The sequence below is a fragment of the Scyliorhinus canicula genome, chromosome 12, assembly GCF_902713615.1.
Source record: "Scyliorhinus canicula chromosome 12, sScyCan1.1, whole genome shotgun sequence".
In the NCBI taxonomy this organism is placed as follows: Eukaryota; Metazoa; Chordata; class Chondrichthyes; order Carcharhiniformes; family Scyliorhinidae; genus Scyliorhinus; species Scyliorhinus canicula.
The window spans coordinates 150,062,643-150,076,253 of record NC_052157.1 but is presented as its reverse complement, the minus strand read 5'-3'; the positions used below and the strand labels follow the sequence as shown (position 1 = coordinate 150,076,253).

At 48.2% G+C, this 13,611-nt stretch overlaps 1 protein-coding gene across 1 annotated transcript in view; it reads right to left on the bottom strand.

The window, feature by feature from the left end:
- The window catches only part of LOC119975030 (carboxypeptidase M-like), a 127,067-nt gene that overhangs the window by 6,716 nt on the left and 106,740 nt on the right, over positions 1-13,611 (bottom strand). The window contains exon 2 of the mRNA XM_038814488.1: positions 6,462-6,579. Within this exon, the coding sequence (XP_038670416.1) occupies positions 6,462-6,555 (94 nt within the window). The 5' untranslated portion in view covers positions 6,556-6,579. The remainder of the gene's footprint in view (positions 1-6,461; positions 6,580-13,611) is intronic.

Sequence of the window (13,611 nt, the reverse complement as noted above, 5' to 3'; positions counted from 1 at the left end):
CCTCCTTCACCTCCACCACACTCAAACCTATACCCAGACTTCGTCACGTCCAATCTCAAATTTTCTAATACCTGCATTGCTGCCCTAGGTCCACTTTGCACAAATTCACAGCCAGAATTCTGATGTCCATATTCAATCCCAGATCAAGTCCTCTTCCCCACTGCTCTGCTCCAGGTTTGTCCTGGTCCTCACCAACCTCCACTGGCTTCCCATCTCCCCGATTTCAAAAGCCTTCTTCTCATTCACAAATCCCTACAGGGCCTCACTCTCCACTCTGCAAACTTCTCTGTCTCGCACCCTCCACTCTTGAATCTGGATGTCTGTGTATTCCCTCAGCTCACCATCAGCGGTAGGGCTTTGAGCTATTGTGGCATTAGCTTTCATCTCTCTGCAACTTCCCAATCTGCCTTGCTGGCTTTGATCACTTCCTCTCACTTCCTCTTTCATCTTGGAGCCTCTTATCACCCCCCCCCCCCCCCCCCCCCAAGATGTGCACAGTGTGTCCAAACATTTCATTGCATTGCATAAGTGTAATTTGTTGAAGTCACAGCTTAGAATTTGGAACAAGGTGCACTGATATTATGACTGGAAGTAGCAACTTAAGAGTTAAACCCATGATTCCTGCTTTCCCAGTCTGTAGCTAACTGCAAGTACAGGAGAAAGAAAACAGGTAAACATGGGTGATCTTTTAATTTTATTATTTGTTAACTTTATCTCTTTACTTCACAGGTTTTATTTTCTTAATAATATGAAGCTGGTTACACCCATGGGTTTCAAGGAGCCCAACTGTATCCAAATAACATTGCATTTTATCATCACTGAGTACATTACAACCTGCAAATATTGCACACTGTCACAAATATTGCTATCATTCCCTTTGTGTCAAGGAAGGTAGTACGCCCACTACTAACTTTAAACGTATTTATTTAGTCAGTTCTACAATTCTGTTGCCTTTTGAATTCACTCTCACAATGCATATTCTGAATCCAGATAGCGGGAAAGTAATTTCTTTACAAACCTCTAACATTACTAAATGGCACATAGTCGGTTGTGACTATTCATCCCACATCTCCAAATCGCCTCACTTGCTGGACTGCAGTTCCGCAGGCGACAGCTCACTGTTCAGCATCTCGCCCCAGCGCTCTTTGCACCAATGTTGGTAGGACCGCAAAGACCCATTCTGTCCCACGTGTTGTTATTTGGAATGGGAATCCTGGCTGATGTGTTCCCTTCCTTCACTCTTGGGTACCAAGGCCAATTCAGGTGCCTATGCTTTTGGCTCCGTTAACAGCACAGACTCCGGTTCGAGCATAGGAACATGGCATAACTCAATTCCACACTGGAATCTAAACTTTTTGATCAGTGTTATTTTAATCCAAGTGGTCACCCAACTAAAGAAAATGAAATAACTGAGAGCATCAATTGCGAAATCCAGGCATAATAATAACAGTAATCTTTATTGTCATATGTAGGCTTCCATTAACGCTGCAATGAAGTTACTGTGTAAATCCCCTAGTCGCCACATTCCGGCGCCTGTTCGGGTACACAGGGAGAATTCAGAATGTCCAATTCACCTAACAGCACGTCTTTCGGGACTTGTGGGAGGAAACTGGAGCACCCGGAGGAAACCCACGCAGACACGGGGAGAACGTGCAGACTACGCACAAAAGTGATCCAATCTGGGAATCAAACCTGCGAACCTGGCGCTGTGAAGCAACAGTGCTACCCACTGTGCTACAGTGAACTATGGAAGGAACTAGGTAAATATGTCAACAAGTCTCAGCAGGTTACCTGCTCCAAGTGAGTTGTAGCGTCATAAAATCTAGTGAATAAGGTCTGCCACAGGCAACACCTGTCTGTTACAGTGGACTAACTTCAATTACTTGAAAACATGCACAGTCTGTGAATAGAGTCTGAACGGCAATTTAAGGGGCAGGATTCTCTGGCCGCGTTCGCCCGGAGACCGGAGAATCCCGCCCGAGGTCAATTGATTTTTCCATTGTCGGCATCTCGCCCATGGCGTTCTTGCGGCGGGCTGGACGGAAGAATCCAGCACAAGTTCTAGTTTTTATGGAAATGTTAATACATTTTTCATCTTGTTGATGAAATAGTAAAAAATCCAGTTTGTGTAATCCAGTGAACGGGCTGATAAAAGTCCAAAATTGGTCAACATCAAATTTACTTAGCACACGGGGCAATGCAAACAGTCAGTTATGTGCAAACACACTTGCAGTCTTTCAGAATTGATGTGATTAGAACAGAAGAACAACTCCCACAGTTCAGCCTGATTGTGAAAGTGGAGTTTATTTAGCAGCATTACTGAAAGCAGAACACCGTTTAAAATGCTTTGTGCTTCATACAGAACGCTAGCATTTTGGTTAGTTTGGAGCTCGTTTAGACATTCTCGGCCTAAAGCCGAAAGATATGTGCCTCACAAGGGCATATCCAAAACAATCCCGCCTTTACTGCCATCCCTATTTCCCCTTGAGCATTTGATTGCGAGCCACCGAAAACTGAGTGGCTTGCTTAGCATTTCAGAGGACAATCAAGGATCAACCACATTGTTGTGGGTCTGCAGTCACATTTAGGCTACATAAGGATGGCAGATTGCCTCCCCTAAAATCAACCAGGTGGGGTTTTAACCTCAATCCGGTAGTTTCCTGAACGTCAATGAAGAATAGCATTTTATTTCACATTTGTTAAGTAATTGAATTAAAATTCCTCCAGCTGCCAGGGTGGGATGTGAGCCCTTGGATGCGATTTAATGGCCTCGTCGCACCTGAATTGGTGTTGGGACGAGGCCGTTGAAGATTTGCGATGCTCGGAACATCTCGCCAGATTTAACGGAGTCACCTGAGACGTCACAATCTGGAACTTGCCCTCAATGGGGGTGATCCAGATCAGCATACTTAAGTGAGCCATTAGGCGGGATACCCCCGGCACCTGGTACTTAATGGCTGTGCCTGAGCGATCTCGCCAGAGCGCCGTTTTGTACTGGTTTCCACAAACATGGACCAGTCGTAATGGCACCTTTGGGGCTCTCCCAGGCCATTAGCGACCCCAGGGTGGACGGGAACAGGGCAGAGTGGCGCCTTGGCATTCCCCCTAGCACTTGGGACTGCCGGCCTGGCAGTGCCAATTGGACATCCTGGCAGTGCCACCCTGGCGTTCCCAGGTAGCACTGCCAGGCTGGCTGGGGCAGTGACAGGGTGGCAGTGTCTGGGTGCCCACATTGGCCAGGGATAAGCCTGGCGTGGCCTTATCAGATGGAGAGGGGGTGAGGTAGTGTCCCGGGGGCCTCCCTGAGGTTGGTGGGGGGAGAGGAGGTTGAAAAACACGGGGGTGGTGGTGGGGGGAGGGGGGGGGGGGGGGTGGGGGGGGAGAGAGAGAGAGAGGGAGAGAGATCAGGCCAGCCAGACAAAATGGCTCCCCGATCTGCAAGGTGCCTTTCCTGCTGGTGAGCTTTAGCCTGCCAGTAGGATATGACTAAGTGCCGCCTCGGCAGAGAGAAACTCACCGAGGCCAAACGAAACGGCAAAGTGCAGTTAAATAGCGAGATGTTTCTCAGTACTGCAGCCATCAAGAAACACCCCGCTAAACACTCCCAAAAGCGGACAAAGAGTTTTCCCAGTTAATTGTGCGCCATGTCTCTATAGCATTTGTCCAGGCCTCTGAAGTGACAGATAAGTGAAAATCTCCCTCTGTGCTATGAGGGCCATCATAATTGCCATTACATAGAATTAACAGCACAGTAAGAGGCAAAAGACCTGACTAGTTTATGCCACTTCCCTCCCATCCTATTTCATCTCATCCCATCTGCATGCTCTTCTATTCCTTTCTGCCTTATTTATTTATCCAGCTGCTCTTCAACATATCCAGACTATCTGATTTAACTATGCCAGTGATCACGAATCCCACGTTTTCAACTCTCTCTAGTATAATGGCACAGTAGCACAGTGGTTAGCTCTGTTGCCTCACAGCGCCAGGGTCCTGGGTTCGATTCCCGGCTTGGGTCACTGTCTGTGTGGAGTCTGCACGTTCTCCCCGTGTCTGCGTGGGTTTCCTCCGGGTGCTCCGGTTTCCTCCCACAAGTCCTGAAAGATGTGCTTGTTAGGTGAATTGGACTCTTCCTCAGTGTACCCGAACAGGCGCCAGGGTGTGGCAACTAGGGGATTTTCACAGTGACTTCATTGCAGTGTTAATGTAAGCATACTTGTGACACTAATAAAGATTATTATTATTAAAGAAGTTGCTCCTAAATTTCTTATTGGGTTTATCAAAGATTATCTTACATTTATGGCCCCTAGTTTTGGACGCTTCCACAAGTGGAAATGTGTTCATGACATCTATCCTAACACCCTTTCATAATTTTAAAGACTTCTGTTAGGTCACCCCTACAGATACAAAAACAATATCTAGGATTGGAAGGCTTTGTGAACATATTCATAGAGAATGGGCCCGATCTAACCAAATGGGAACAGAGTGCCATAGCGAGCGCATTTAGCCGTGTGTTTCCTGGCACTTGCAGTGCCAAGAAACACAACGCTATTTAACGCAATTCCAGTTAGATATGGGGCCTCAACAGGGAGCGAACGGCTGAGGCCATACTTAGTCCCGTTTCCTGCACTGAGGAGCCTACTCGCCGGAACTCCACAGTGCAGGGAGAGATCAGGATGACATTTGTGACATCCCGCAAGATCGCGTTAGATCCGGCAAGGCGTAGCGCGCTGGGTAGATCCCAGGAGCGGGGTGTCTGGCATCTACCGGCCACGTTCACTGGTAGCGGGATTCCCTACCCCAGCTGCTTGTCAATGAGATTTCCCATTGAAGCCACTCCACGTCACCAGGAAACCCACGGGTGGTGTTCCCTGTGAGCGGAATTACAGAATCCAAATGGACGGAGAATTCTGGACAATTTAAAAGCTCTTTTCTTCAGACCTTTGTAACTCCATAAAAGTAAAGGGTGCATATCAAGAAGTTCTGCAACTATACCCCACCTTTCCAAATTTAATTAGTTAAGAAATATTGCCCTATCTCACCTGTTTCAACTGTTGAAACTGTTAATCAACTTTTTGTTCTCTGAGTTGGTGTAAGTAGTGTTCAAAAATACAAAGTTTAACACTTTGCCAAATTGTTACTTAAATTACCCTGTTTCAGGTACTGAATCAGCGCATCGCTGTTATCCCACCAGAAATGTTGGAGCTCCTCCACCGGGGGATATTTAAAACAGGACACTTCCAGAGTGACTTCCAGACATTGACCCCACATATAATTGTAGTCTTGCATGCTACCTGTGGAAAGGAAGGATTGGCCAGTTATTACGGTGCGTTACAGCTTTCCCTATTTGGCCTCACTGGTTTTCAGGCAACGAGGTGGAAATGTGATGGAAACAGAAAGGAACCCATTGGTGGCTTCTGCCGAATACTTTGGCAGAGCTTGTGTGGTCAGATGGTAATTCCATAATTTGGATGTGGTCTCATGAATTCTGTTCAGCACTGGGAGGTTGCAAAATTAGGTAGAAACTGGTTAGTCTAGAAGAAGCTTCAGGCCCCCAAACATGACACTTCTGGTGCCCTTGCAATGCCCCTTTATAAAGGGCCAATGAAACCAAGACAATACTCGTGTTTTTATGGAAGGGTTCAACCTATAACCAGGACTGCACACCTGAGGTTGGCTCCCATTGCGCTTCTCTCTGGAGGTTCACTCCAAACAAAGCTCCTTAGAAACTTAGTGCAGAGTTCAAGGACCTGTTGTGTCAAGGATCTGGTCCTCATTCATGGACATTCTGCTGTATTCCTGCCTGATTGTAGTGGAAGTGTGCCAGAGGGTCATGGACATTTACAACCAAGATGTGCATGAACAATAGAACAAGGAAAGACTGTCCACCTAATTCAGAAAACCTGATCCAAGTATATTATTTTATTTCAACTCCCTTTTCGCCCTCTGACAAATCTGCATTCCTGTACTTCATTGGCTCAATTGGTATCTTGATGAAATTTTAAATCTCCCCTCTGAATAGCCCTTTCTTTGCTTCAGTGTCAATTCTTTGACTAATTACCTTTTGCATGCACAGCCTTGTGGATCTCCACATTTTATTGTCATTACTGGCTGTATGTAACACCTCAGGGGCGGCAAATAGATTTAAATCCTATTAATTCCTATTAATTTTCATACATCTGAAACTGCTGGCACTCAAGAGAACTTGGGAGTTCTGATTAAGGATTTGTCTGTAAAGGGGTTTAAAACAGCCTTTCTGAGCCCCTGGATTCCCAAAATTCAACAAGGAGAAATGTGGGAAGAGTGGGGAAAGGACTGCGTTGGCTGGCCTTGGAGTACTGGGTTGCTAGGAGCTTGGGTGGCATGTGTAGCCCATTGGCTGCAGTTTGGACATCCATTTGAATCTGTTAGTAGCTTTGTACAATTGTTCTAACTATCTGTCAAAGAAGTATATATTTTTTTACCAGCAATTGGATACCAGGCTGCCCTGTTGACAATCCCATCTACAAAGTGAAAGGACGCATTCATCTCCTGTAGACAAGGGCTTCCAGTGCACATGTTGGCATGGGTGTAGGAATATACCTAAGACACAAAATATAGTCTGTTAGCTAACACAGCAGTTCCTTTTTTACCCTATTCAAAGCCCTGGCAGTGGAGACCGGGATCTTTCCTGCAGATTAGTAAAATATTTTCCAAACATGAGAAGGATTCATCTTCGTATTGCTTCGGCTTGTGATAAAAATCAAGTTCAGCTCGGCATAATTAATTCTCAGTTCCAATCTACAGAGGTTTGATTCATATGAATTTCTTGAAGCATATTAGCGGAGCTCCTTTGGCGTTTCTCACAGTAGCTCAGTTTCTGCACTGTTTTATAAGAACAAATAGGTTGTACCATGTAATGACATTATTTTACTGTTAAGGCGAGGCTTAATCCTTTTAATTGCTGTCAAGCAAAAACGAGAAGTTGCAATTAGACCCAGGCCGTTTTTGTCTTCCTTTGAACTTTGAGTGACAAAGTACATTTAAAAGGTGGTAGACATTCTAGATTTTTAACTCTATGCAAGTGAATGGGTTGCAAAATCTCGGCCAGAATCTGACCCAGGTTTTTTTTGATCCAATGGAGGTTGTCGGTACATTCCAAATTATCCCTTTTATTTCCTATGACTCAGAAATTTGACACTGAAACTGTGCCAGACAAGAAATGGAGAGGTGTGATGGAACAGGCAATTCCCACTAGATTTACTGGATGAGAAGATGGGATAATTTGTTTGCATGTTTAGGGCACTACAAATGCTCTTAGAACACCAAATTGGCATCTATGGTGCACATACTCATTTTTGGGATGAATCATGCTGGTTGTCATTACTGAAGGCATTAGCAGATGTGCAGTGACTGTTTATAGAATCATAGAATTTACAGTGCAGAAGGAGGCCATTCGGCCCATCGAGTCTGCGCCAGCTCTTCAAAAGAACACCCTACCCAAGGTCCACACCTCCACCCTATCCCCATAACCCAGTAACCCCACCCAACATTAAGGGCAATTTTGGACACTTAAGGGCAATTTAGCATGGCCAATCCACTTAACCTGCAAATCTTTGGACTGCGGGAGGAAACCGGAGCACTGGGAGCAAACCCACGCAGACACAGGGAGAACATGCAGACTCCGCACAGACAGTGACCCAAGCCGGGATTCGAACCTGGGACCCTGGAGCTGTGAAGCAATTGTGCTAATCACAATGCTACCGTGCATTGCCAGACATTTTGTGAGCAGGAAGATAAATAATGGTGTCGGCCAGTATGCAATGTGACTTGACAATAGTGTTATCAATCCTCCAGCCAATACCTGCTTTTTACCCTGCATGGTTAAAGATATGTCCAGTAGCAGGAAAGACCCTATCAGTGCTATTAAAGGAATCATCGATTACAGACTAGTTAATGATTAATTTCTTCTGGTTGTTGCTTTGATCTTACAAGTGGTTGTTGCTCTTTTTCTAATTATTTAAAGTTGTAAAAGTTTACAGCGATTGTGACAAAGTTAAACTATTCTTACTCATGCTGCTTGATCCGTTTGCAGCCTTTGGCATGGTTGACCACAACAACTTCCTCCAATGCCTCCCCACCATTGCCATCTGGGTGGGATTGCTCTCACTTGCTTCTAGCCTTAGCTGTCTAATTGTGGACAGAGTATCAACCCCAATGGTTTCTCTTCCCACTCCTGCACCATTACCTCTGGTGTCCACCAAGGATCTATCCTTGGGCCCCTCCTATTTCTCGACATGCTGTCCCTTGGCAACATCAGTTTCTACAGGTATGCTTATGGCACCCAGCTCCAAGTCACCACCATCTCTCCCAACTCCTAAAACATTGCTAAATCATTAGACTGCTTATCCAGCATCCAATAGTGAAGATGCATAAATAACTTCCAATTTAATAATGGCGAGATTAAAACCATCAGGTGGAATTCTCCCAAGCAGGTTCGATGGCGAATATGGTGAGAGGGCCAGAAATCGGTTTCATATAGACGTGAATTTACAGCGGGGTCTTCCATTGGTGCCAGCCTCGGCAGGTCAGAAAACTCATCAGAGGCTACAGTGAACCTCATTTGCATCCCATTAATGGGTTGCAGGTGAAGGCCTGACCTGCCATGCTATATTTTTCGTGACGCTGGCACAAAACACATTTGGTACAACATGGAGATGTCGGGACCTACCTGGCCAATGCCGGGGACTGCCTCCGGAGTTTGGGATGGAGGCCGCCCACATCCCTGGACCCCGGAACACCACAGCAGTGGGTTAGCAGGTGCATCTGCAGGTGGATCTTCCAGATGTCCCAGTGAGGGTCCACCTTCCAGTATCAGAATGTCCCTGGAGATCCATCTTTGTTGTCAGGAGGTGCCAATTCCGGTCTTAGAGTACTCCAAGAGATATATCTTAGTTATCAGGCAGTCCACTTTCTTTCTTTAGCAGTGGGCAGTGATGTTTAGCACCTTTTCAATATGGCAGCCGGACACGACGATGGACTACTCACCATCCAGTCCTTACCCGCCACGAAATATGGCGTAAAACACCCGGGTGCATTATTAATGAAGTTGGGGCCTGTTTTCCTGCAGGTCATCACAGCAGGAAACACTCCATGTTCCTGCTATGGGAAAATGGTAGGATTCCACCCCTTGTCTTTGGTCCCCACTATAAACTCCCTTTTCTAGCTATCAACTCCACCCCTCTCTCTGACAAATGTATTTGGCTGAACCAGATTGTTTGCAAACTAGGGTATCATACTTGACCCCAAAATGGGTTTCCGGTCACATTCACGCCATCACCAAGACCATCTATTTCCACCCCATCAGTAACTTCATTGAAGCCTACTCGTGACAATAAGCGGTTTTCATTTCATTTTCATTTTCAAACTCATGCTTTTGTTACCCCTTGACTACGCCAACCAACTCCTGGTCAGTCTCCCACATTCTACCCTTATAAATTTGCTTGGTGGGGATCTTGTGAGGTGCCTTGAAAAATGTTATAATATTAAAGGTGTTATTTAAATACAAGTTGTTATTGTTAAAGATCCATGAAATGATTCGGCCCTTTTTACTGATTGGTGAGAGACCCGGGGTGGGATTCTCTGGTCTCTGACACCGAAATCGTGTTCGGTAATTGGCCAGAGAATCCCCGTTTGTGGCGAAAAAAGGGGGCGGCGCTGCTTTCACGATGCTTCGCCCCCTCCAAAGCCCCATGACATATGGACGGCCTCAGGACGTTACCTGAGGCCCTCCTCCCAATGCTCCGCCACCGAGCGGCCGAGTTCCCGACAGCATGGGCCTCTCATGCTATTTTATTTTCAGGAACTCGGCATTGTGGCTGTGGGCTCAGTCGACGGAGAGCCAATCCGCGAGCAGGGGGGACTTTAGCAGGGGCTGGGGGCATTGGTGGGGGGTGGTCCGGGGGTGGCGAGCCTGGCCAAAGGGGGATGCACTATTTGGCAGGCCGGGTCCACGCGTGGCTGGCGCCATGTTGCACGGCATGGCCACTGCAGGTAGCCACTGTGCGCCTGCGTGGCCACAGACCCGCCAATTCTCCAGCCATATCGACAGCTGGAGACGGGTGCTCTACGCTGCGTGCCTGCTAGCCCCCCACCAAACAGAGCATCGGTGGCCATTTCGCGCCGATTGTACCGTCGTAAAACGCCACCGTTACCACGCCAGCGTCAGCACTTAGTCTCCAAATCGGAGAATCCAGCCCCAATTGTTGGAGAGTGTTGATTGGATAAATTAGCCCTCAATCACTTACAAAACATCATTGTCTAGCATCATTCCAAGGGTAGGCAGACTTTGCAGTGAGAAGCAGGCACACACTGATATCTATAAATAAATAGCTGTCTCAACAAAGAACAGTACAGCCCTGAACAGGCCCTCCAGGCCTGCGCCGATCATGATGCCTGTCTAAACTAAAAGCTTCTGCACCTCCGGGGTCCATATCCCACCATTCCCATCCTATTCATGTATTCATCAAGATGCCTCTTAAAAGCCGCTATCATATGTGCTTCGACCACCTCCCCCGGCAGCACGTTCCAGGTACTCACCACCCGCTGTGTCAAAAGCATTATGAAAGCACTCTCTACATGCAGCACTTCCACGTTCTGAGTGTTGTATGTAATTTTAGGGTGGGGGAGAGCTCTGATTACTGATAGAATAGAATAGAATAGAATAGAACAGTACAGCACAGAACAGGCCCTTCGGCCCTCGATGTTGTGCTGAACAATGATCACCCTACTCAAGTCAACGTATCCACCCTATACAGTACCAGTAACCCAACAACCTCCCCCCATTAACCTTATTTTTTGGGACACTAAGGGCAATTTAGCATAGCCAATCCACCTAACCCGCACATCTTTGGACTGTGGGAGGAAACCGGAGCACCCGGAGGAAACCCACGCACACACGGGGAGGACGTGCAGACTCCGCACAGACAGTGACCCAGCCAGGAATCAAACCTGGGACCCTGGAGCTGTGAAGCATTTATGCTAACCACCATGCTACCGTGCTGCCCCTGATCTAATTGAAAAGTGGTCCTCCAACCAAAAATGCATGCGATCTACTGGCGGTGCGTGGTGTCAGCCCCTGCTGACGTGCCCAGCTAATCAATAGCTTGGTTAGCACTCGCTGGATGCTGATATCAATTAAATGAGTAAACAGCATGAAATTGTTGTGCTGCCGGCATCGCAATCAATGGGCATGGGTTCATTGTGCATCGTGATCCCTAGCCTCTTTTTTGGATACCATCGAATTTTGTCACCCTCATTTTAGTGTTTGTTGACCATGATCGTGCCTCTGGGCGAAATCTAATGGCCGGGCTCGTACTGGGGCTCGACATGGCCAGGAAATCTTGAGAGGCCTCTCACCGGATTAACCCAGAGCACTACACCTCACGAGATCTAACGGGATCTTGCGATCTGGTTCCCATTGAGCTAATCTACATATTAAAGTAGTGCAGTGAGCAGCATTTTGATATCATTCACCTGAGTTACCCAAGGCACGAGGTCTAATCCCCACATCTCAGAGACCCTAAGTGAACGCCGGTTAACACTGGTCTCCACAAACGGTGACCAGGCATAGCGGCACTTGGGCGGGGGGGGGGTCCCCCAGGGGATTGGGGGCCCCTGGGTTGCTGGGCTCAGTGCAGGGTGGTACCCTAGCATCCTGTGCTGGTTTAGCTCACTAGGCTAAATCGCTGGCTTTGAAAGCAGACCAAGGCAGGCCAGCAGCACGGTTCGATTCCCGTACCAGCCTCCCCGGATAGGCGCCGGAATGTGGCGACTAGGGGCTTTTCACAGTAACTTCATTGAAGCCTACTTGTGACAATAAGCGATTTTCATTTCATTTCAATACCACCGTGACACTGGCACCCTGAGTGCTTGGTACTCAAGGTGCCCATGTGGCATTTTGCCCATGCCAGGGATCAGGCCCGGGGGTCCCCTGCCTTCATTGGTGTGGGGGGGGGGGGGGGGGGGGGGGGGGAGCCTTGAGGATCTCTTTATAGGTGAGCTGGGGGATCCCGAGATATATTGGAGAGTGGAGCTCATTAGCGTAGGAAATGGGGGTAAGTGTGGCCTTGGCCTTCCTCGAAATGAGGCCCCAAAATTAAACTGAATCCCAGTTAGATAGGGGTCCTTCTTGGTGCTGCGAGCACCGGGTAACACCCAGTGAAACACGCTCGTCACTGGACTCTGTTTCATTTCTGTTAAATCGCACCCTCTATTCTAGCTGGCGGCCTAATTAAGTGTGCATAACGTAAATTTTTTTCAGGATTTCCAACATGAGAAAAATAACGTGCATTTATATAGCTTTTTAACTAAGTAAAACATGACAAGGCTCTATACAGGAGCACTATCAGGAGAACTATCAGATAGGAGACATTAAAGTAAGTGTCCTAAATCTTGGTCAATAGAGGGGCTTTAAGCTATGCTTTAAAGGAAGAAAGAGATGTGAAGATAGCAGAGTCAGGGAGGTTTAGAATGGGAATTTCAGAGATTCGGGTCTAGTCAGCTGAAGACATGGATTCTTCGACCCACTGCCGGGTCGGGGAATCGCCGGGGGGGGTGCCGTAGATCCTGCCCCCGCCGGCTGCCGAATTCTCCGGCGCCGGAAATTTGGCAGGGACGGGAATCGCGCTGCGCTGGTCGGCGGTCTCCCCCCCCCCCCCGGCGATTCTCACGCCTGCGATGGGCCGAATTCCCGCCTGTTTTTGCCAGGTCCCGGCGGCGTAAATCAAGGTAGGTCCCTACCGGCTGGGCCCAGCTCCGTGGGCGGCCTCCGGAGTCCTCAGGGTGGCGCGGGGCGATCTGGCCCCGGGGGGTGCCCCCATGGTGGCCTGGCCCGCGGTCGGGGCCCAGCGATACGTGGGCGGGCCTGTGCCGTGGGGGCACTCTATTCCTACGCGCCGGCCGTGTAAGCCTCTGCAATGGCCGGCATGAAGGTGAACCCCCCTGCGCCTGCGTGGGGATGACGTCAGCAGACGTCAGCAGATGCTGGCGCTCCCGCGCATGCACGGACCCACACCGGCCAGCGTAGTCCCTTCGACCCCGGCTGGCACGGCACCAAAGGCCTTCCACGTGGAGGATTCCTTTGGGGCCTCCCGACGCCGGAGTGGTTCCCGCCACTCCACTGCGCCGTTTCTGCCCGCCTCGCTAATTCCCGGCACCGACTCTGACAGTGTTGGCTCGAACGCCCGTTGGACAGCCCTGGTCACAGATCACCAACATACTGCGATGCATGTGCAGATGGAAAGACCAAACCCAGAGGAAACAATCCAGGACATGGGACAAAACACCAAATTAAAAAATAGTTCTGGAAAATTCAGGATTGTTGGACATCCGGCGTGGATGACCAATGCAACACTTAAGATGTTTGCCTAATAGGGTAGACTTTCATCTTATTTTAAGCTGGAGAAACTGGCATCTTGGTATGGAAGCTGGGTCTCTCAATTTTCTGATTTGGTTTCTGTAGCATGTACAAGCTCAACACCCAAGACATAATAGCAATACTGAATGAAGATCTTTGCCCCTTTCCACAGATTCTTCTGTCCACTTTGCTTTACAACTAGAAAAGCAAAAGGCACG